This window comes from Taudactylus pleione, unplaced genomic scaffold, assembly GCF_031769625.1.
Source record: "Taudactylus pleione unplaced genomic scaffold, aTauple2 ptg000122l, whole genome shotgun sequence".
Taxonomy (NCBI): Eukaryota; Metazoa; Chordata; class Amphibia; order Anura; family Myobatrachidae; genus Taudactylus; species Taudactylus pleione.
Window position 1 is genome coordinate 13,871,824 of NW_028284524.1, and position 25,480 is coordinate 13,897,303.

The window sequence follows — 25,480 nt, forward strand, 5'->3', positions numbered from 1 at the left end:
GGAGCAGGGGGGGCACGACCACGGAACGGGGGCGCCGACCACGGAGCAGGTAAGTGGAGTAGAGGGTAGGTGAGGAGAGCGATGGGGGAGTGACGAAGGTGCGGAGGGAAGGGCCGCGGACAGAGACCTGGCACCATAGGTGCAGGGGGTGGGCCCCGGGTTGGTCTGGGCCCCATAGCAGCCACACCCCCTGCACCCACGGTAGTTACGCCACTGTGTGTGGTATATTTTGTCAACATTCATCATGCATACTTGCCTACTTTTTCTATCTCCTCCCCGAGAGAACCCGGGGAGGAGAAACAGATGGGTCACGACGGGGGCGGGACCTGATGATCTGCGCCATTAATCCATGCCCCCTCCGCAGCAATTTGCCACGATTGGCGCAAATTTAAATAAGGGGCGGAGCTAAATGACACGATTCATGAAGATTTGCGTCATTAGGCTCTGCCCCCTACACGGGGGCTGTGATCGCTGCAGAAGTTCTCCCAATTCTGCCCACTTCACTAGTGGGCAGAATGCGGGAGAAGTACCTACCCTTCCGTGGGTGTGGGGGGTTACCCGAAAAATGGGGAGCCTCCCGCGATAACCGGGAGGGTAGGCATGTATGTCATCATGTCGACACTGACTAAATGGCAACATGACTGCAATGTCGACAAAACTCCCCCTGGTGGTCTAGTGGTGACTTACCTGGTCCGGTTGCACAAGTGGTGCCTTCTGGGTCCTGCAGTCATCTTAGAAGGTGGATCCAGCGGCACTTGCAGAGGTGAGTATACCTGACCCCTAACGCTAACCTTCCCCTGTTGCCTAATCATATCCTCCCCTCCCGCAACCTAACCCTGACCCTCCACTGCCGGTCCAGGCAAAATGTTGGCATTTCACATGGTGATATTGTGAGCATGTCGACATTGTGCACACACACATTTATTTTTATTATTAGTATAATTTCAAATCTCATTCTGACTTTTCAGTAATTGCAAGTAGAATCTTTCATATATTGCTTTTGGTTTTACTATTAGTTGTTACATTACCAATAAATGTAAAAAAAAATGTTTATTGCAATTCCATGCTGCTATTCATGCCTTTAAAAGTATGAAAGTTGATGTAATGTCCTCCTAACTACAATAACTTTCTGCATTATATAATGAGTGTGAAGAAAATTAAAATGATTCTACGCTACAAAAAAATTACACAAAACAAGAACATAAATATTTGAAATCTAAAATGTTACGAGAGGAGAAGAAATCTGATGTTTGCTTATTAATACAAATCACTGACTATGGGTATGGGACCAACTTTGACAGAAATGTGGCTGCATCCAGTTGTACAAAGCTGTTCTGACAACTAAGGAAATTACCAGAATTGTTATTTGAGGCTTAGTTCCACTTGCAGCTAGTTTAGATCTTGGTGGGAGCATCTACTCTACAGGTTTTTTATTAAACAGAAGGGGAGACAACAAGTTGGTGGCATTTGCATGTCTACTTACTGGTACAGTTTTATTGCTTTGCTTGCTTGATCCACCGTATCATCAAGTATGGGAGCTCTAATTTCCCGTCTTTCTCCCAGGATATGATTCATGATTTCCATCAGCTTAGGTGAACCTTCTTCATTATCTCCTTCCACCACGTACACATTGGAACGCCCGCCACGCTCACGGTCACGGATATCTTTAGCCAGGTTCATGCCCTACAATCAATATTCATATAGTTTGTTGTACACTATGCAATGTATCACAACAACTTTCTGGTTGTAATAATGTAAATACTATATGTACATTTGTAAACTTGTCTGTAACTGTCTCATGAATTTATGTAATTATGTTTTTTGTGTTATACTGTATCCCCTATGTACAGCGCTACGTAACCCTAGTGGCACCATATAAACAAAAGTTTATTAATAATAATAATAATAATAATAATAATAATAATAATAATAAAAAAAAAAAAACATTTCATTAAATTCAAAATGCTCCATACCTTTAGTCTTTCATTTCTGTTGCTCTCAGGTCCGTTCCACTGGATGATTAACTTTCCCAGGTCCACCAAGAAGACATCACCGGTATTAAAGCTTTTCCACTCTAAAGGGACCTATAAAAATAAAAGCAGGGTGGTAGATAAGACGTGTTTCACTAATGTGTAAATGACCCTCTCAACAGTCATCATTTATCAGTAAAGTAAATCATTTATATCTGTAGGGAAATAAACATTTAATAATTTTCTTTATGCCCACCAGCAGAATAATATACTGTACATAGTCCAGAAATTGAAATGCGGAAAAAGAAAATGTACTCAGCTCTGAAAACCTTTACACAATAAATATCTGTCCACATAAACTTCAGACGATTTTATTGGTGAGTAATCAGTGTGGAGTCCTTACAAGTTATATTGGAGGGTATGATCCACTCACTCCACTAATACTAAACATCATCTTTCATGGACAAACATCATCATTCTTGGACAAAAGTCCATGAAAGATGATGTTTGTCCATGAAAGATAACGTTTTGCCTCTTTCTGAGACCCAATTTTTGGTGGGAAAAATCTGAATTTGGCTGGAAAACCTGAACTAATCCGAGCCTGCACATCCTAATAAAGACTGGGTAACAGTGGTGTCACTAGGGGGATGCAGGCGAATAGGCTGACACCATCCGAGGGTGTGACACCAAAATAGAAAAGCTGCTCTGTTATTTTGGTGTCATTCCCTCATATGGTGTCACCAAGCAGCATCATCAACTGTTACTATCTCTTGGGCACAGCTGTACCATTTAGATGGCATTCGTGAGAACAGTAGTATTCACTTCACTCAAGAATTTCATCCTAGATAAGACCTGGATAAGATGGTACACTTGTGCCCAAGAGCCTAACCCCTTTTTATTACATTTCCTCACAGGTTATGTAAGCAAGAAGCAGACAGTGGCGGTGATTCAGCACAGGACGCAATTGCAAAGTGGCACACAAGCAGCTTTGCAATTCTGTCCTTGTAAATATACAAATGCAGGAGAAGGTGTCTGACACCCCCTGCATCGCTAATCGCAGGCTGGGATAAACATTGCGACCATCTGTCGCGATGGTGGGCGGCACTGGCCAGCTGAGTAAGCCTCAGCTTAGACTTGCGAGGCCAGGAAACTGCATCCATGGATGCAGCCCCTGACCTTGCCACTCCAGGAAAAGGGGGCTGACACAACCCCACCAGGGCCGGCTTGAGGCATGTTCAACCAGTGCGGTCGAACAGGGGCGCCACCCCATAGAGGGCGCACCCCTCCCAGCCATTCCCGATTTCAGCGAGACAGTCCCGTTTTTTGGGGAACTGCCTGCGGCATCCATTCAATGCAGGAAGAGGGCTGGGGGCAGCCCAGCTACTGACATAGTGCTGGGCTCACCCCCAGCCTGACGTTAACAGGAGGAATGCCATACGGACACACCCCAAATAATGCCATTTGGGGGCATGGCCTATGGTAATTAGACCACGCCCTCATTTTTGCCCACGAACCAGCGAGCAAGAAAGGGGCGACGATTACTTGTCCTGCACAGGGCACGGCTCCCCCTGGAGATGGCCTTGGTCCCCACCCCCGCACCCCCCCTTAAATGCCTCTGCCTGTCAGGAAGAGGCATAGCAGGGGCTGCGAGCGTCTACGCAGGACTCATTCTGCACATGTGCTGAGAATCAGGAATCTAGCAATGCTGTATTAGCTAATTGTTAATGTTAGAAACCTAAAAGATTTCAACAATGGAAGTTTATTATATTATATACAGTATGATCAGTAGCAGCTCCAGAGGTGGGGCTGCAGCGCTGTCCAAAATTCAAATAGGGGAGTCACCCCAACTGCTACTGTACCAACCATCACTGGCAGTTGGTGTGGCTCCCCTATTTGAATTTTGGACTGCACTGCAGCCCGGCCTCGGGGCTCACCACTGTATATGACAGAATAGGCATGGTCTCAGATGTCTCAAACAAAGAATCTTGATGGAAACAAAAGGAAATAGAAAGCTGCAAGACTTACCTCTCCAGCCAAAACGTTTGTTTTTCCTTTGACGTGTAGGAGGCGTTTCACGTTGTATGTATTTGTCTCAACCTGCTTCATTCCTGAAGCTACTCCACCAGTTTTATAACTAGGATAAAATTGATAAATAATTTAAAATCTTCTTAGATTTTTGCCCTAATGACCTACAGTCGGTTACAAAAATTATGTAACAATTGTTAATAATATTAGCGTATTAAATGTGATTGCTGAAACTAGGTGTAATACCAGAAGATATAACTGCATGTCATTTTGTAAATCTAGCAGTTGATGATTGTGGTATTAAAAGAGCTTTTTAAGTAAAATACAAGGCCACTGTTTAGTTCAGTTTAGTAAATCTAGGATCACAGCAGAATAAAGTGACCTGTGGTTTTTTTTTCACTGTAGGAATTCGCTGTCCTGTACAAAGCAAAGTAACGAGTTTCACTTAAAAAAAAACATGAAATATGAACTAAAATTGAATTATTTTTACCAGACGTCTGAGTTATATTTAATGAATCTTTTGTACACCAGAGATTTTAGTCTTTATAAATCTTTCATTCACACTTCTAAACACAGACTTATTATTCTTGAGTATTTGTTTTAATTAAAATTTTAGTTTGAGACAGATGCTCGGTTGTAGGCAAAGTACTGTGCTGTCACACTGTAATTGCTGCTGATGAGACATCAATAAACAATTTTTTATTACTCCCTCTCATTCTTGGGTCTATATATTAATAATCACGAAACTGCCACAACGGATATTAAAATTTTTACTGAGAATATACCTGATATATGCAAAGGGAAACTCGCAGGGACAGTGGTTGTGGTAACTGCTGTCCCTGCAAGTTATATCCCTGGAATTTTGTTGAAGTCTTTCACACCTACACACACACAGGGCCTGATTCAGCTAGGATCGCTATTCTGCTAGAACGCATGCACCGCAGTTGCTAATATTAGCGGTGAAATGCAAATGTTTGCAATCACATTGCAATCACAGCTGACCACTTCCCCTTACACACACCTGTATACTTGGGCAACATAGTGAAATAATCGGTAACATCAGGGGCATAACTAGAACTTTTTGGGCCCCATAGCAACATTTTTAAGGGGCCCCCCCTAACTTAGGTCTTACACATTGCCCACAGTAGTTCCCCTAAAACACTAAATGCCCACTGTAATGGTGTCCCTTATGCAATGGCCACTGTAATGGTGCCCCTTACGCAGTGCCCCCAGAAGTAATAATGCCCCCTGGTAATAATGCCCCTAAAAGTAATGCCCCCTGTAGTAGTGCCCCCTGCAGCGTCGCCAGTAGTAAGGCCCCTGTGATGCCCCCATATTATGCCCCCAGTAGTAAGGCCCCTGTAATGCCCCCTGTAGTGACCCATATTATGCCCCCAGTAGTAAGGCCCCTGTAATGCCCCCTGTAGTGACCCATATTATGCCCCAGTAGTAAAGCCCCTATTATGCCCCCTGTAGTGCCCCCATATTATGCCCCCAGTAGTGAGGCACGCCCCTGTAATGCCCCCAGTAGTAAGGCCCCTGTAGTGCCCCAATATTATGCCCCCAGTAGTAAGGCAGGCCCCTGTAATGCCCCATATTATGCCCCAGTAGCAAGGCAGGCCCCTGTAATGCCCCCATATTATGCCTCCAGTAGTAAGGCCGCCCCCCCGCCGCACACCGACATACACTTACAAATAAAAAAACATACTTATCTTAAACCCCGCTCCAGTGCCTGCTGCTGACGTCCATCCCCGGCGCCTGCTCCTCGGAATTATGGGAGTGACGTCATGACGTCACTCCCATAGTGCACTGCAGGACCCGGAAGCCGGAGCTCAGGAGTGAGCTCTGTCATCCGGGTTCTGCTGGCGCCGTGGGGGGGTTGAGAGAAGAGAAGGAGCCGGGCGCCCGCTGGTAACACAATCTTAGTGGGCGCCCGGCAAATGGAGGGTGCAGGGGGTGCGATCGCTGGGCCGGCGGGCTCCTTAAGCTGCCGGGTCCCGTAGCAACCGCACCCCCTGCACCCTCCGTAGTTACGCCACTGGGTAACATCAAGTAACATTGGACCCATATGCACAGTTAAAGCAGATTAGACCTCACTCAGGAATTGCTAACTTCAGCGCACACTATGAGCCCTCATGCTGCGTATGGTATTGCAGTGGATAATTTAAGCTCGCACTGGCACAATTGTCTTCGCCCGACCACCCCTCTCCTCCATCACCACCAACAAACGGCACTTCCTGTCAATCCCTCTCCTTTGAATCTGCGTAGCCTCTGCAAACGCATTTCCAATCGCAATTGCTAGTTCGCGCACACTCTGCGATGCATATGCATGCGCAATGCGAATTAATCAACCGTGCGTCTTTGCTACTGCGATCCATGCTCAATCAGGCCCAGTGTCAGCTTCCGCCGCTGGCAGAGGCTGTGGGAGAGAGATCCTCCAATCACTCTTCTGCTCGCAAGCCTCCATAGTCTTCAAGCAGTTTACACCATCTGAAGATAGTGTAAACTACTGGGGCCAAACTTCAAAAAGCTTTGCTTTTTGGATTTTGGTACATAGGGCTGAGATCGTAGTCCCCATTGATAATAATGGGGACTACGATCTGCAGTTCTAATTAGCATTCTGCTGGAGATTTCTGTGATATTGTACATAGGAACAATTTATAACATTATGCAGAAACTGCAGTTTCTACATAATTTTATTAAAAAAGCTTGATAAATAGGCCCCCCTGTCTAGATGGGATATAGCCAATGCATTCTGCTTGATTTAAAGCGAAAATTTATACTCAGTGGTTACTTTATTTACGTAAATGCCAAACAGAACCTCTCTGGCTCTACTTCATAAAGCAGTAACAGGATATTTACATTTTCAGTAGATTATTGAAACAATGTGCGTCATTAAAAACAATGGTTTTCAAATCTTAAACTTCTTTTCTAAATGCCAGCTTCCTATTTACAAACCAGATCATGGTAATGTTCATTAACATACAGAACACGGTACATGGATACAATCTTTAATATAAGTCCAGGATGTGAAATCTTTGGCACCACAATTGTTGGTGAAGTAATAAAGTATTAACTTGGGAACTTCCTTGAAACTTTTCTGCTGCTAGGGATCCCCCAGATAACAGGTGACTGACATCAGCTCAAGGAAGAACATTTCATACAAACCCACCCGATCCCCTGACTGTCAGAATGGAGAGAGTCCCTCACTTTATAGCTGGACACACATAAAGGTGCTGCACCTGCATCACGGAGGATGATAGTTCAACAGCATCAGGATTCCTGAACTCAGTTCTTGGTATAAATACAGTGTATGATAGTGTGTCTGATACTCACATTATGCCTTGTTTGAAGTAACCCTTGAATGTGTCACTTTCATGTCCTTGAACCTCACGGTGCTGGACAGCTACTCCCCCAAGGTGATCGTCCATCTGTGTGGTGTAAATGGCAGCTGCTCCCTGCTCATCATTGGAGGAATTATTCCCAACCCAGAAGTGGATATTATAGGTGAAGTTATTGGCAGTTTTGTGCGTCTGTAATCCATTAATACAGAAAGTTACAAATACAGACTAATACTGTATGAACATGCCCAAAGTCCATTCAGCTTTGTCTGCTGGTTACCAATAATATTTTACTAAGACGTCTGCCTTTATGTATGAGTATTGCTGGAATACTGGTATTGCTGGAGAGCTACATAGCCACTAATCACAGACAAATCTAATTTCTCTGTGGGGTAGTTCTATCACTTTGTTCACTGTTGTGGCAAAGAGAATAACGATGATTCAGATTTCAGTTTGTCATTGTAGCATAACCAAATATATATTTCTATTAATGTGTATTATAATGGGAAAATGAATGTACTGAATGGAGGTGATTCAGTACTGGGCGGAATTGCAATACTGCATGCAAGCAGCTTTGTAATTCCATCCTTGGCTTTATATTGATGCAGCAGGAGGCTTCACACCTGCTGCATGCATTAATGATCCGAGCTACCTCCACGAATGCAGCAGCATCCTGATTCTTAGCCAGCTGAGTGACCATGGGGTCATACATGCCGGTCATTTCAGATGTCCTGGCCTCTTCCCTCCCCCCCATCGGCGACGACACGCCTCCGTTTTGGAGAATCACTGACAGCCTGCTGCCGCTCTGTGTCTGATCACGCAGGACCCGTTCCAGTCCATCGGGAGTACTTGACAATATTATACCACTATACGTTCACACTATACCATTATACATTTCTACACGACAGACCCATTGCTCGAAACATGGACCTGTTACTTTTATTTCATATTATTTTCCATTAGAATATAAGCTCCATGGGGCAGGGCATTTACACTGTTCCTGTGCTGCAATGTTTGTTTATTTTATCTCTACACGACTCAGAATATGCTAGCGCTTTGTACAGTATATTAAAGATTTTAATAATAATAATAATACTGCATGAGGATTTGCCTTTTAAAAGATGGCATCCACCCCCATAATATTTCTCTGGGCATTTACCCGCTTTATCTAAAGGACAGAACAATCTGCAGCACAGACAGACATGGCTGATACAGCAAGATATGTCGTTATTTTCAGTAACTTAATATTTGGGTTGGGTGATAAATGTTTAGATGACCCCTTTTATATATGTATTATACACATTGCTAATCATAAGCTGGAAATAATGTTGAACCTACCATCAGGAGAACATAGCAATCTCCATCGAAAAAGTTCCCATTTGATTTCTCCGGAACAGGAACCATCTCCATACTCTAAAAGTGTAAGAACCAGCATTACAGTTACATGTAACAGATGGACTTAAATATATTCAAATATATATATAGCACATTAAGCTATTTATTTCACTATAATACAGAATGTAGATATATGTATTCTCTTTTATACAATAAAATGTATCTTTTAATAAACTGTATTTCTATTATTAGGGAGAAGTGAATGGTTAGGACAGGTTAACATATTAAGGGCTCTATTTACTAATCAGTGCTAGGAGACAGAGTGAAAAGTGATAAGAAAGTGATAAGGTGCCAGCCAATCAGCTCCCAACTGTCCTCTCACAGGCGGTGTTTGAAAAATGACAGTTGGGAGCTGATTGACTGGCACTTTATCACTTTCTTATCACTTTTCACTCTGTCTCCTAACACTGCTTAGTAAATAGACCCCCAAGATACTCATTGCTCTGTCACTTTTACTAACATTATAATATACTAGTCATGTTACTACATGTTTAAACACCTGGAAATAATATCTGTAATAGTATTTTCTGATGTAATCACTTCTAGTCAGAGTGTTTTGATGTCATCACTTCAATGTATAATAGGAAAATTAACCTATTATAAAGAATAAATCATTCCCTACTGTACCCCTTTCTTGGATTTCTGGGACATCCTACAGCCTTGTGCTTTTATAGGGTCACAAATCTCCTCGGCGACCAATAATATTCATATAATTTACAGTAGGATGTAATACATTGTATACATTTTTCTTGTGATAAATGCAGCTAATGTTACACAAACATTTGCTTACTGTCAGCAGATTGTCATACAGCACTAGTTTCAGGATATGGGATACAGGACATGTTACTTGTCTGTCGTGTTAATCAGGGTGCAACTAGAAATTACTGAGCACTTTTAGCAGATGGCTTTGACAGCCAGAGCTATGCAATTTGGTCATCCATGTGTGTAAACACATATCTTTCAGTAGTTAAAAAAATATTATATATTTATAACATTTTCCTACAGGACCACTTGTTTAGCCAGTGCCAGTTAGAAGCCATGTAGCTTATTACACCTTTAATCATTCTGTAATAATTTCTTATTACCTCTATTCTCCATACTTGCAGTCCCGGGGTGGTTTTATTCAAAACCTTTGTTACTTTTTCCGTTAGTTCTGACATGTTGGATCAAAAGTCCTGGGAAACCTGGGAAAAAGCAGAAAAATAACTTTCAGGATGAGCCAGTGAGAGTTACGTATTTAGATGTTTTATTCACATTGAGTTGCTGCCATAGATATTGTGAAAGTTTCAGTATTATCGGCCTCATTTATCAACGAGTTTTATAATACACAACAAGTTTTAAAACTTGTTGCGTATGATAAATGGTGCCCCAGCCAATCAGCTCCCAACTGTCATTTTTCAAACAAATGACAGTTAGGAGCTGATTGGCTGGAGCACCATTATAATACGAAACAAGTTTTAAAACTCGTTGATAAATGGGCCCCTGTGCATTTTTAAAAGTAGCTGGCTGGTGCCTAAATAGCAGCCTAATTTTACATAGCATGTGTGCTTCTCCAGAGTTATGAAACCTATTAGGTTTTCTGACTAGCCCGGCCTGCTCCACAGGGCCTAGCACAGTGACTAGCAGGCTGATATACTTCAGTGGCATAAGTGGGCAGCCCCCTAACCTTCAAAAAGACCACACTTTATTCTTAATCTCAGTAATAAATCAATGCATTTAATCAATGAAATAGACACCTATTATATCATTCTGTATGGGGTGTGTCTAACGGCTGCACAGTAAAGGGCTGCAGTGAGCCTCCGCCCCCTCCCCCCTCTCAAAGCTCTCACTTAATGCCCGGATACCAAAGCCTCTCTACCACCTAACTGACAGCTCTCCCGTCGTTCCCACCACCAATTCAATCCCTCACCCACTGCAAAACATCAAGGCTGTCTATCAGTGACTCTGGACAGAATGCCCCCTTCAGGGCACAGAGCCCAACAAAAGAGATTTCACCAATATCCAACCGATATTTTGGACTATATCAGAAAGAAGTAGAGAAGAGAGTGGGAGTAGAACATGTTGGGGGGAGAGAGAGAGGAAAGAAAGTTGGTGCATAATGGGGATAGATGGGGGAACACGGGTAACAAGAAACAGGGAAATGGAGGGGGGAGGGGGGGGGGAAGAACCGGATAAGGGATAGGACAGGAGGAGAGATAAATAAATACATGGAACAATAGGTGGATGGACATAGAAATGGTGGGGGAACAAAGAGAGGGAGCAGCTAGCAAACCAGTATATGATGGTTCCGTAACACTAGTCTAATAACATAGCAGGCATTTTGAAGAAGTATTGCAAGCAATAACATATATGCCAACAAAGCAGGAAGTAGCAGGGCCACGCGTGAGGCTCAGAGAGACGCTTGTTGACCATCACTGGTCTAGAATATATAGTCAATATAATGCTTATTGTATCACTTCCACTGGCCTACATACCTATGTACATTGCAGTTATTGAGAAGACCTGTTTTAGTTTCCAGTACAATTTACATAGTGAAAGCAGATGTCTTAACTCCGGTTAACACTTGTTTAAATGCATGTTGTTAAAGTCTTCTAAATGCGCTTTATATCTGATTGCCCCCAAAATGATACAGGACGAATGGACCTGTACATACACAAGTACTCCCTTTGTTTTGTTCAATTTCATCATTGTCTTCCACATCCACTCACTGACATTAATACTCACTACAGTATAAGGCAGTGATTATTGGGGGCATTTGCTGAACATACTGTTAAAAGTGAGGACAAAGTACAACATTTCTTATACAATTTTAACAGACTGTGGGGTCTATTCACCTTGGATGGAGATAAAGTGAACAGAGATAAAGTACCAACCAATCAACTCCTAACTGCAATGTCACAGGCTGTGTTTGAAAAATGACAGTTAGGAGCTGGTTGGCTGGTACTTTATCTCCGTTCACTCTATCTACATTCCATGACTTAGTAAATAGAGCCCATATTTTTCAATGGTGGTGTGCAGGAGCCCAGAGACATTGCACCTTCATGTATACAAGGGCTGGTATTATCACCCCAGCCTGTTTTCCATCATTTCATAGTGGATAATGTGAAAGGAACACAGAATTTTATGTCAGATAAATGACCTATTATTAACCCTACAAACCTTCCATATGTGACTGTACAAACCTTCCATCCTATGTCACTGTACAAACCTTCCATCCTATGTGACTGTACAAACCTTCCATCCTATGTGACTGTACAAACATTCCATCCTATGTGACTGTTTTTCCCATACTTAGAACAGCCTTATCTCTATTCCAAGAATGTTTTATTTCACTTTCATATTAGACTTTACCCCCTCTGTAGGAAGGCCATTCCACATATCCCTTTACTTCCTACAACTTCCTGTAACCCTCCAGACTTAATGCATGTCCTATTGTTCTAATAATTCTGTAGAATTCTTCCCACCTTTACTTCAGTAACACCCTTCTACTGTATCCCCCTTTCTTCTCTGGCTCCGTATCATCACCTTGAGTATAAGGGGTAAATTTACTGAAATGTGGGTTTTTAGAAGTGGAGATGTTGCGCTTAGCAACCAATCACATTCTAGCTATTATCTTCTAAAAGGTGCTAGATAAGTGTTAAGTAGAATCTGATTGGTTGCTATGGGCAACATCTCTACTTCTAAAAACCCGCACTTTAATAAATATACCCCTAATACCCCTTTCAGATAGAAAATCAAGTTACCGGGTTAAACATTTCAACCCGGTAATTTGCTGATTAACACGGGTCCTTTTTCTGTCTGAAAGGGTCAACCCGGGTCTAAATTCCCAGGACTTCGACCCAGGAATTTACCAGGAGAAATACCCGTAAGCAACAAAATACTTTGCTAGGCTGCACTGATCAGTTTGATGTGCAACATTTTGAGTCTGAATCAATATATGAAATGCTACGATGCAGTGGCCGCAACTTTTTCTCACTCCAAGTTTTATCTGCAACTTTGTACGTCTTTATAATTAATTCCAGTGCGGTTAAAGTCACAGCCTAGTATCTCTGGTACACTGTGACCGGCTTTTTGCTGCATCATCTGCAATACGAATAAGAATCAAAATGTAAAGAGACGGTATGCTACTCCTCTTACAGCAGCGACGGGAGTCTCACGCTGTATGGTGTATTATGGCTAGGTATACAGGGGCGTATGTATAATGGGTGCAGGGTGTGCGGGAACACGGGCCCCTGGGTCCAGGGGGGCCCCGCACCGCACACCCTGCACCCATAATATTACTTACCTCTCCAGAGTCCCACGTCGGCGCGGGTGTCCGGCGCTGTAAAACGACTGGAAAATGGCCGCATCGGCCATTTTCCCTTCGTTTGCGTATGCGCAGTACAGGGAAAATGGCCTCCACAGCCATTTTCCCGGTGACCTGTGCATACACTATAGACTCTGGGCACACTCTAGTGGCCAGAGTCTATAACTCCGGCACTGGGCACGCACAGCTCAGTGCGCTGCCGGCCGTCGGGCGGAGAGGAGGGGGCCCATGTCTGAGACTGCCCACGGGCCCCCTCCTCTCCAGAAACGCCCCTGTAGGTGTATGAGGACACATTTGTATACAGTATGTGGGGCCAGGGACATTAAAAAGGCTGAGAACAAAGTTGATGATTCCCAATAAGGGAGGTCTGTTACTGTTATGGGCTTAATCCAATTAGGTGCAAATGGCGAGTAGCTAGTTTGTTTCTTGAAACTCGCACACTTCACAGCGAAGCGCGTTCCCGAGAATTCTCCAATCCAATAAAAAAAAATGCCTATTCGCACTACTCGCAGTGGAGGGGTGCGAATTGACTGCCAATTGAGATTTGAGAGAAGTGCATGAAAATTTGGGGAGACCATCCTGGACCCCCCAAAATTGATAATTTCGTTAGCAGGACTATATAGAAGGCTGTTTGTGGACATTAGGAAGATACTGTAGGTTTTTAAATGGTGTCAAATGGCTGATTTGTGTTTTTTTTTAAATGCAAGAAAATGATAAAAAGAAAAACTGTTTTCATTTAATCTCAAATGAATTGAACGAAAAATGCAAAAAAAAAAGTAGGAAAAAGGGTGATTTTGTGGTACTTTGAGGGCACCTTAAATTTTTTTTTTTAAATTATAAAACAATTATTTTTCAATTAAAAAATATTGTAATTAAGGGGTTTAGCACAGTGGCCCTGATTCAGAGCCGGACGCTCTGACAGAGCGCTCGCTCTGAATCAGGGCCGTCCATCTTAATTTTTAGAGCGGCCTCCTGGCCACTCATATAACTGTGGGTGACCACCCACAGCTATAGCGAGCGGCCAGGAAGATAGTCGCGATGGTCAAGACCATCGCGACCATCGGGCTTGCGACAAGACCCTTGTGGTAGGGTTTTGTCTGCTGCAAGCCCGGAGTGCTTTTGGCTCTATCAGAGCCGAAAGCACTCCCACTGACATCACTGGTGATGTCAGTGGGGCCGGCCCCAGACGGTAGGCGTTCCCATGGGAACGCCTCCATCTGGGCAGCCACGCCCCCGGCACGCCCACCAAAGGGGGCGTGCTGTCACTCACCATCGACAGCATGCCGAAGCGACAGCTTGCCCGTCGCTTTCCGGGTCTCGTGCATGCGCACGAGGGAGCCGGTTCCATCGTGCGCATGCGCACTGGGCCAACATCGACCCGCTTGCGAGCGCTCAGCGCTCGCGAGCAGGTCTGAATCAGGCCCTGTGTCCCGACATTTTAATCTTAAAATAAAGATTTTCCTTTCCATCTCTCACCCTCAGGCAGGTGTGAGTGGAAAGCTGCGAATTCAGTCTGATTGATTCAGTGCGAGTTGCTAATTGGATTGCAAAATTAATTAGATATGCGAATTCGAAGTGAAAGTAGCTACTCGCACCTTGCAATTCGCACCTAATAGGATTGACTCCTATGTACTAAGCCTTGGAGAGAGATAAAGTACCAAGGATATAAAGTATCAACCAATCAGTTCCTAACTGTCATTTTTCAAACACAACCTGTACATTGACAGTTAGGAGCTGATTGAATGGTACTTTCTCTCCATCCATTTTGTCTCTCACCAAGGCTTAGTACATCTACCCCTTAATTTCTTATGGGATTTCTGCTTTATTTGTGCTGCTATGGAACTTGGCACTATTCTTGCAAGAAAGAGAAGAAATCTGACCTTTATTATATTGTAATTATATGTAGTCTATCTATTATCATGTAATAATTAGATACTTTGACCCCATTTCTGATTGTTGAAGGCAGGACAGAAAAGGAATTTGCCCTGTTCCACAAAAGTAACAAGAAGTGTATTCTTTGTGTTACTATAAAAATAAATATTCTGGGCCTGATTCTCAGTTGGATTCAGCTCTGTATATGCCTGCAATGAGCGATTTTTAGCAAACTGCGCATGTGCCGAAGCAAATGTATGTATTCTTATGTATCTCAGCGCCATTGTGAGTTGGATACATTTTGTCCGGATCTCTCAGGATGGCAATGTTGCGGTGGCTTACAAGAGAGTGATGGGCGTGCCGTGGCCGTGTAGCCAGAATACCGTGCTATTCTGAGTTGGGGAGTCTGTTTCTGACGGATCTCTTGCACCCAGCATGGGCCTGGTGTAAGTGACGATACTAATAATGACGGTTGCGTCTGTGGACAGAAAACAGTGGGCGATGCAACTCTCACTTCAAGTCCTACGGATCCTTGCATTAGCCACACAGTTCCTTGCATAGCTACAAGGATCCTCACATTGACTAAACGGATCCGCGCATTAGCATAAGGTATTAAATCATGCAGTTGCTGCACTTTCAGGCCCTCTATCTCTGTCAATTGTTTCATTAATTGTTTAATTAAGTTATGAACATTTGATTATTTCACAGAACCCAATATGACGCAGCTTCTGACACCTCCTTGAATATTGCTTATATACTATTGACTAATGCCCATTCACGAGCAGATGGATCAGATGGCTAAGCCTAAGTGCCATTCAAAAAGAGTTTAGTCTGAATTGGTCGGTCGCGTTACTGGGTCTTGACCAATGTATCCGCTCACTTTGCTCTGCCCATACCCCAAAAACCCCTACAAATTACGTACATTTTTCGAGTCTGTATGTAATGTATAAGCCAACGAGGTACACACTCAGGTGTTCAAACAGCAACAGAAAAATGGTTTGTTATGTTCATTTTATTTTTGCTGACTTTTTATTAATGGAGATGAAGGTGTTGGCTACAGGGGATTGAACAAGACCAGGGCACGTTGCATCTATTAACATGCTGACAACAGCTATTCACACGGATGTGGAGTAAAGTTTTGTATAATATATAATGCAGTTATTATACACAGTTTAGTAGCAGGAAGCAGCGGCCTCTCCTGTCAAGGCCCATGTACAAAAATGTGTTTCTCACCCTAAGGCAATACAGTTATGTGCCCATAGCAACCAATCAGATCCTTGTTAACATTTATTTTTACAATCTATAAAATTAGTTAGAATCTGATTGGTTGCTATGGATTAGACCTCCACTTGTCCTCATTATAGCGCCAGCATATTACGTTGCAATTTACAATTGGGAACAAAACAGTAGTAAAACAAGACTGGGTAATACCAAACAGACAAAGAGGTAATAGCATACTTGCCTACTTTTGAAAAAGCATTTCAGGGAGATTGTAAATGTAACACCTATGAGCGCAGCGGTAAAGTGGGCATGTACTGCTACATCTGAGAGGTGTGTCATATAACTGACTTCCATCCAAATGTATATGTGCCCCAAAGCAGTTATTAAGATCTATTTGTTGATAAAAACACGCTGATAATTTTCATAGGGATCATCGTGCCTTATAACCAATGCAGGGAAATGATATTAATGATCATATTTGAATGTATATATCTCTGTTTATTTTTTTATATAACAGCTACATAACGGAGGTGAGGTGCAATCAGGGAGATTACTAGACTCTTCAGGGAGTCAGGGAGATTGCTACTATCTCAGGGAGTCTCCCTGACAATCAGGGAGAGTTGGCAAGTATGGGTAATAGAGCCTTGCTCGTAATCTTACAATCTATAGGAGGTTTGATATATTTCTCCCTTTAAGTCTCTTACAGACCTTGGAAAGTGTCACTTTGACCACAATGTCATATGTAGGAATATCACTACCAACAATAAAATTGTTAGAACAGTGTCACTTATTGAGAACTGAAACCAGGGGTGTTTTTTTTTTTTTTTAATTGGAGTGGGATTTTATGCAAGAGCAATGCTTACCCTTCCCCAATTGGAGGAGATGATGGTGGGACCAGTGCTGATACAGTTAAAGTAATTTTGGCACTCCTAGAACCTGAAGTCATCAGTATTATAACTGCCTGTTTGGCTGTGTCACTCTGGGTGCAGAAGACCAGCAATATAAGATAATGGTGTGGGTTCCCTTTGACTCAAGGTCCAATGTGCACAGCACACCAAGCACCCATAGTAGACACAGCTTTAATAGAAACTCCAGGATGCATCTCAACGTACAGTCAGGTGCATAAATATTGGGACATTGACAGAATTTTCATATTTTGGCCTCTATTCACCACCACAATGGCTTTGAAATGAAACAAACAAGATGTGCTTTAACTGCAGACTTTCAGATTTAATTTGAGGGTAATTACATCCAAATCAGGTGAACGGTGTAGGAATTACAACGGTTTCTATATGTGCCTCCCACATTTTAAGGGGCCAAAAGTAATGGGACAAACTAAACAATCCTAAATCTAACTTTCACTTTTAATACTTTGTTGCAAATCCTTTGCAGGCAATTACAGCCTGAAGTCTGGAACGCATAGACATCACCAGACACTGGGTTTCATCCCTGGTGATGCTCTGCCAGGCCTCTCCTGCAAATGTCTTCAGTTCCTGCTTGTTCTCGGGGCATTTCCCTTCAGTTTTGTCTTCATCAAGTGAAATGCATGCTCAATCGGATTCAGGTCAGGGGATTGACTTGGCCATTGCATAACATTCCACTTTTTAGCCTTAAAAAACTCTTTGGCTGCTTTTGCTGTATGCTTGGGTCAATGGGGGTCATTCTGACCCGCTCGCGAGCGGCAGTATGCTCGCAAGCGGGTCGATGGTCCCCACTGTGCATGCGCACGACGGAGGGAGCTCCGTCGTGCGCATGCGCGAGACCCGGGGAGCGACGGGCTTTCCATCGCTCCGGGTCTCGCACCAAAGGGGGCGTGCTGTCAATGTTGATTGACAGCACGCCCCCTTTGGTGGGCATGCCGGGGGCGTGTCTGCCAGACGGAGGCGTTCCCATGGGAACGCCTACTAGTGATGTCAGTGGGAGTGATTTTGGCTCTGATAGAGCCAAAATAACTCCTGGGCTTGTGGCAGGGAGACACTACCGCAGGGCCTCCGTCGCAAGTCTGATGGTCGCGATGGTCTTGACCATCGCGACCATCTTTTTGGCCGCTTGCATATGCTGTGGGTGGTCACCCACAGCTATGCGAGCGGCCAGGAGGCCGCTCCATTTTCATGGAGGAGGGCCCTGATTCAGAGCGAGCGCTCTGGTCAGAGCGTTTAGCTCTGAATCAGGCCCAATGTCCATCTGCACTGTGAAGTGCTGTCCAATGAGTTCTGAAGCATTTGACTGAATATGAGCATATAATATTGCCCGAAACACTTCAAAATGAATTCTGCTGCTTTTTTCACATCATCAATAAATACAAGGGAACCAGTTCCATTGGCAGCCATACATGCCCACGCCATGACACTACCACCACCATGCTTCACTGATGAGGTGGTATGTTTTGGATCATGAGCAGTTCCTTTCCTTCTCCATACTCTTCACTTCCCATCACTCTGGTACAAGTTGATCTTTGTCTCATCTGTCCATAGGATGTTGTTCCAGAACTGTAATGGCTTTTTTTAGATGTTGTTTGGCAAACTCTAATTTGGCCTGTTTTTGTGGCTCACCAATGGTTTACATCTTGTGGTGAACCCTCTATATTCACTCTTGTGAAGTCTTCTCTTGATTGTTGACTTTGACACATATACACCTACCTCCTGGAGAGTGTTCTTGATTTGGCCAACTGTTGTGAAGGGGTTTTCTTCACCAGGGAAATAATTCTTCTGTCATCCACCACAGTTGTTTTCCGTGGTCTTCCGGATCTTTTGGTGTTGCTGAGCTCACTGGTGCGTTCTTTCTTTTTAAAAATGTTCCAAACAGTTGATTTGGCCACACCTAATGTTTTTGCTATCTCTCTGATGGGTTTGTTTTGATTTTTCAGCCTAATGATGGCTTGCTTCATTGATAGAGACAGCTCTTTGGATCTTATATTGAGAGTCGACAGCAACTGATTCCAAATGCAAATGTCACACCTAGAATCAACTCCAGACCTTTACCTGCTTAATTGATAATGAAATAACGAGGGAATAGCCCACACCTGTCCATGAAATAGCTTTTGAGTTGATAGTCCCATTACTTTTGGCCCCTTAAAAAGTGGGAGGCACATATAGAAACCGTTGTAATTCCTACAACGTTGACCTGATTTGGATGTAATTACCCTCAAATTTAATCTGAAAGTCTGCAGTTAAAGCACATCTTGTTTGTTTAATTTCAAAGCCATTGTGGTGGTGAATAGAGCCAAAATATGAAAATTCTGTCAATGTCCCAATATTTATGCACCTGACTGTAGGTCCAATTGCCAGGAAATTCAACAGCAGCAAGATGGTGCTTCAGGACACGATGTAATCCAATCACATGATGCTCAAATGATGCCCAAATCCTTTCTTCTTTTACTAGTTACACACAGCTGCGGCTGCTGGAGGGTCCTCTGGTCAATTGTGATAAATATTCAAATGCAGCCAGAAGTATCCAATTCTTTATGTATAAAGCAATGTTCTGTTGATTATGTTTTTAGATGCATGCATACACCTTGACAGTACATTGCATAAATAACATTAAGACACAGCTTACTAAACACGGCTAAAATACCATAGTCATTAAACATGACAAAATAACACAGGATGGATCCTCTAACACAGACCACACACACACCTGTTAAGTTTATGCACATAGATCAATACAGATGACCATGAAAAGGCATAGGACCTCTGTCATAGGGGGGTATTTATCAAATCTGGGAGAGAGGAGCTGATTGGTTATTAATTTATTTTTTACAATTTTATCTAACTGTGTGCCGTGGCACCCTGGGGTGCCTCGGGGCACTTGCAGGGGTGCCTCAGGTTGGTGCACCAAATCAAATTATTTATGGTCAATGTAATGTAAGTATGTGGACAAACAGAAGCACAAACCTGTCCAACACCACATAACTGAACCTAAGGATGACAGGTCAGCACAATTTACTTCACTTTACTACTTTACTTCATTTTTTTCTGAATTTCTTAATAAAAGCTTAAACTTAGGGGTGCCGTGAAAACAATGCTGTTACTCTAGGGCGCCGTAATCCAAAAAAGTTTGGGAACTTCTGGGCTAGTGTATTTTTTGTGTGTGTAATCTTGTTGAAAAATGTTGAATAGAGTAAATACAATAATCAAAACAGCTTTAGAAATGTTTCAAACTAATTTATTCAATTGTTATCATTTGTTTAAAGTCCTAGTTTAAAAGTTAGTGAAATTGACGGTGGGGGGGGGGGGGGCGGTTGGTTCCTTTTGTACTTGATAACTATGTTCTAATATTGTTAATGGGGGAATATATCATTGGCACAAGAGGAAAGGGGGTGGACATATGAGGGTAAATACATAAATGAAAAAATATAACTATAAAAATAAATAAAAATATTTAATAACAGAAAAATGGATGGATATAAAATATATGAAAAAATTAGAAAAATATAAAAGTAAATATTGTATATAAAATGTACAAAACAGAAATATATAAAAATATAAATATAAAATAAATAACAAAGAGTGGGCTCTCAAAATGTCCACTCTTGCAGTGTCTAAGAATGGCTCATCGGTGATCGCTTAAAGCTAATGGTATAGATATAAAAGTATCCATGGTCCTTGTTTTGTTACATGTACACTTGGGATCGTTCTTGATACTTATGCTACTCTGTTGCTAATCCAGAACACAGCCCTGCAGTGGCCGTGAGCCGTATAGAGCCGGCTTCACTGCTTCTCAGGAATGCCATTGGGACAACCCCTAAAGCAGATTTGGTGCCTTATCAGCCAGGAATAGGTGCCCCGGAATCGTGCTGCTTTTGGTGGCGGCAGTATGGTGGGGCCAACTACCAGCCTGCCGTGGCAAGTACTCGATTCCCTAGGTGTTCTGTACGTGTTTTTTTTGTTGTTGCTGTTAGAGTGCATCCACCCTCCTTTCTTTATCATCAGCAGTGCATTAAGACAATGTTATGGCATCAGCTTTCAGCTACTAACCGGCGTTTTACTCATTCATGTCAAATCATCATAAAAAAGTGTTTTTATTCAGATATTTTTGTTAAAATCTGAAGCACATTGGGATGAATGAGCCTGTAAAGTACACCCCAGAGGCCTGATGCGGAGCTGAAGGGGAATCTGGCCTATGTGTTGCTGAACTGTATGCATCTTGTGGAGCACCTGCCCCTATGTGCATGCTTGGTGTGCTACTAGTCATTATCATCAGTGTGCTCATGCACTTTCCCTATACTAAGTACAAATAATACACCGCAAACGGCTACATTTATGCTTACTTCCCGCTCTGCACAGCCTGAAGGCCAGTCTACACGTCCTCAGTGAACTTTGCTGTGTAAGAACACCCTGGTACAGCCTCTTCCATCCTAAAGGAGCCTATCCATTAGCACATGTATTTCTGAGCGATGAAAGACAAAAGATATCCCTTGAAAATTCCGGTGGCTGCGCTGAACGATATCGGTCATGTACATGACCGATTTTGCAAACGATATAGCAAACGACGAATGATGAACAATATCGCATGACATCATTCAGGGAGTGGATTTTTTTAAATGATTGTTTGAATATTTATTAAAGAAAGAATTTGGAGCATCCTGGGAGTGGCTTTCTAAAAAATATGTTTCGTCGTTCATCGTTTACCGCATATAAACTGCACGATATTGCTAATATCGTACAGCTATATGCGATAATTGACCAACATGTTGGAGAGATGATAGATGCGATTTATCAGCCGCAGGAGTGCGCATCTGTCATGGTTCAGGGCCTATCCATTAGCAGATATAATGAACGATATGCTAATGGATAGCCCCTTAACTGTAGATGCAATCTAAATGCGTATGACATAAACTATGCACGCATGCGCTTACTTCCAGAGCATGCGCAGGGCGAAAATAAGCAAAATACACAATGTACATTCAACTCAGCATCAATTCCTAGAAGCTTTTATTACACAGTCACATCAAGGAATGTGCCACTGCCTGCATTGCACAGAAAGACCTTGTTACATATTTGGACCTTCCTGTATTTAAGTCCATAGAGTTTTCCTATCAAAGATCCTGTGTATGCACCATCATCAAGTAAATCTGTCAAACATAAGGGTCTTGGAGCCTTGACAGCCTGCCATGATTTCCTATTATACCATTATATGTCACAAATTTGAATTACTTCTGTTTGCAAAAAGATCACTACTTCCTCAAAATACCTTATAACAAACTAACTAATTGCTACTTTTCTACTAATGCTTCTTTTAAAGTTATTTGCAGTTAAAGTTTCCAGTTCTGTATTAATCTTGCATTACAATTCTGTGATTACATTATCATGATTATAATTATCATAATAAAAATTGTGTTAGAGGAACACAGGAGCATCCCAACTTCCTTCTCATACTCTCAGAGACTTGTGCTATTAAATCATTGTTAATCCACATACCATCAGTAATCCACTGCAAGGATGAATATACTGTACTGTAGATTGATTGTGCCCTAATCAGTCCCTTACTGATCTCAGAATCAGACCGATTGCACTAAATTTGCCAGTGACAGATTGTTAGGTTAATCTTCACAACTGCTGTATCCATTACTGGAATTAGTGAATGTTTGCTGAATACATTTCTACAACATCATACTACAGTCTGAGATTTAGTGGTATTGAGGGTGACTTCTAACTGTTGCAGAGTACACAGAGAAGGAAAACAATAAATCTCCTATTCATAGAAGATATTTGCACCTGCACAGGTGACAAGTTGAGAAAGCATAGGGGAGAACGTACCTGTGTGTCAGGTGTGGCCGGCTGTCAGGAGAGCAGAGCAGACCTGTACAGTGCACCTGTACCTGTACGGCCTCTCCTGGCAGTGAGCACTGACCTTTGTTCCTTCAATAAGAATCTGTATTTGCCATATAAGGGCATGCGCTCAGCTGTGCATAGGAGGCTGTCACCAACCTCTCCCTTGTGTTTTATGCTAATTAGACTCACTCTATTAATTGCTGCTTATTTATTACATCAGCTTGTTCTCTTTTTATACCTGCATCTACCTGTGCAGGTAGCTTTTGCTGAAGAGATGGATGAGGTGTTAAGGCATCAGTACTGTCCATGAGAAAGAGGAACCAAGCACCTGATCTTTTTGCAACAATAGTTCACAAAATCTTAAATAGACTTCAAACAGAGTCCTCTAAGCCTAAAATAAAGGGTGATCCAATATGAATAGTCAGCTTTCAGCATTAACAAAATATTAATACATGAATGTTCTAATTGTATGTAACCTTGTTAGCTGAGCAAGGCTGCAGAAAAACTTTGAAATAAAGTTTGAGTCTACTTAATTTATTCTATGGGTACAATTGGACAGTGACATAGGGGGTCCGCGGCCCAGCAAGCAACCCACTGTACCCTGACTTTCATTTTATTTCCCACAGTGTTTATTTAAACTCCGCTGACCGTGGGCAAATGCTTGACAGGGGGCGGGGGGCTTTGGGTGTCACTCACTGACACTGTCCGACTTCCACCCGACGTGCAGAGCGACTGGTCTCACGAGATGATGACATCATCATCTTGCAAGCCTCTCTCTTCTTTGGGGGCGGCAGGAAGGGACTGGTAGTGTGGCACAGCAGGCAGCGGATTCGGAGTAGCACCGGTGTTTAAAGGAGTGACTGTCTGTGAGTGAGACAAACTGTGCTGCTACATCTACTGACAGTCTGCTCATGAAGCTAATTCATAATTTATTTATAAAGATAATATGCCCATTAATATTATTTATATTATATACATTAACATGTATATACCTATATACAGTATATATGCCGGGATGCTGACTACATCCCATTTGGGGGCATCAAGTTAGCAATAATCAATAATATCAGTTTGAATAAGTCACTTTCATGCAATTGCATTATATATATATATATATACATATATATTAGTGATATATAATAGTGATTCAGACCAATCGCATAACAATATACTGGGATATAACAAACTATAGTGGAAATGTTAAAGGGCTTATGTCTCTTTGAGCTACACAGACATTTAAGAATATTTGTGATACTTAGAAACTTTTATTCATTTATCCAAAACGTAAAGTACAATACTGCCCATAAGAAATTAGCAAATGATGGTTGCACAATAAAGTGGTCAGCAAACATTGTGATTTTTCTTCAGAAATGTTTTTTCTTTCAAATATTGTGTATTAAATTCAGTAGAAGTTACATTAATGGTAAAAAGCAAGATCAGTGATGACAGTAAAGTAAACCAACTGCAATATGACTATTCCCTGCACACCCTATAGCTCATTAACGGACATTATAATTAGGTGTCAAATTTGCTCTGAACTATAGCAGAAAACAGCTTTTGTCTAACTTGTACTAGCCAGATAAAAGTTTCTGAATGGCTAGTATGGTTGTGAACACGTTTTGCACCTAAAACAGTATTGCATATAATCACTGCTAAACTTGCCATGGTAAAAAATACAAATCAACAAAAATCTAAAACATACTAGAATAAATTATACATAAATGTATCTGGTTATGAAGACATGAAATAACTTCTGACCAGTATTTGCAAAGAATCATTTGCTCTAAGTGACAATAGTTCTGGCATGAGCAGTTATTATACAAGAAGGTTAATGTCTTCTTTTAATTGTCAATTTAATCTAAAAAAATTAAAAGGGAGGAAATGTCCTTTAAATAATCAAATGCACAGCATTTCCAATAGCTCCACAGAATGGGTGATTCTTTTTTTTTTTTGCAGAATAAAATACAATAATAGACCACATACTAAACCAATAACAACATAACTACGAGAAGAGCAAACCATATAACTCAGTTATTTGACATAAACATGTGATGAAAGGCTTTGGATTGTCTAAACCTGTATTTATATAGCTAATATCACTAAACTGTATGACCCAGTGCAAACTATATTATTTATGTTAATTATTGTTCATTGAACAATTTTTATAAAATGTCACAAAATCTCTTGATATTATGTTTGCTCCTTGAATGCTAAACTTTAAAAAATATATATTTACTGTTATTTGCAAATTTATATACCATACTGTGGAATTTGTTAATACAAAGAGAAATTGGCACAGTTCCTCTCCAGCATATAACATGTATTGTCTGATATCAGAGAGATAAAAGTGTTTGCTAAACTCCAACATGACCCAGATTGTTACTGTAGACCTCTAGGGAAAACAGTAGCAGGAATTGTTATGTAAGTAACTGTTTCTCCTCTGTGCAGCTCCCCAAATGTGTCTGTCCCCTGAGCACAGCGACTGTACATGACACCTCTCCTGTCATGCAGGTTCCTGGGGGATAAGTATCAGATCTTGTCCCTGACACTTCCCCAAATCTATAATGTTATTATAGT

General features: G+C 42.0%; 1 protein-coding gene across 1 annotated transcript in view; it reads right to left on the reverse strand.

Moving 5' to 3' along the window:
• Positions 1-22,990, reverse strand: part of VIL1 (villin 1) — a 129,900-nt gene extending 106,910 nt beyond the window's left edge. Inside the window, exons 1-7 of the mRNA XM_088472416.1 lie at positions 22,889-22,990; positions 9,817-9,915; positions 8,675-8,749; positions 7,332-7,528; positions 3,996-4,104; positions 1,974-2,084; positions 1,484-1,683 (exon numbers count right to left, since the gene is read on the reverse strand). Coding sequence (XP_088328542.1) covers positions 1,484-1,683; positions 1,974-2,084; positions 3,996-4,104; positions 7,332-7,528; positions 8,675-8,749; positions 9,817-9,891 — 767 coding nt within the window. The 5' untranslated portion in view covers positions 9,892-9,915; positions 22,889-22,990. The remainder of the gene's footprint in view (positions 1-1,483; positions 1,684-1,973; positions 2,085-3,995; positions 4,105-7,331; positions 7,529-8,674; positions 8,750-9,816; positions 9,916-22,888) is intronic.
• Between the last annotated feature and the right edge of the window lie 2,490 nt (positions 22,991-25,480).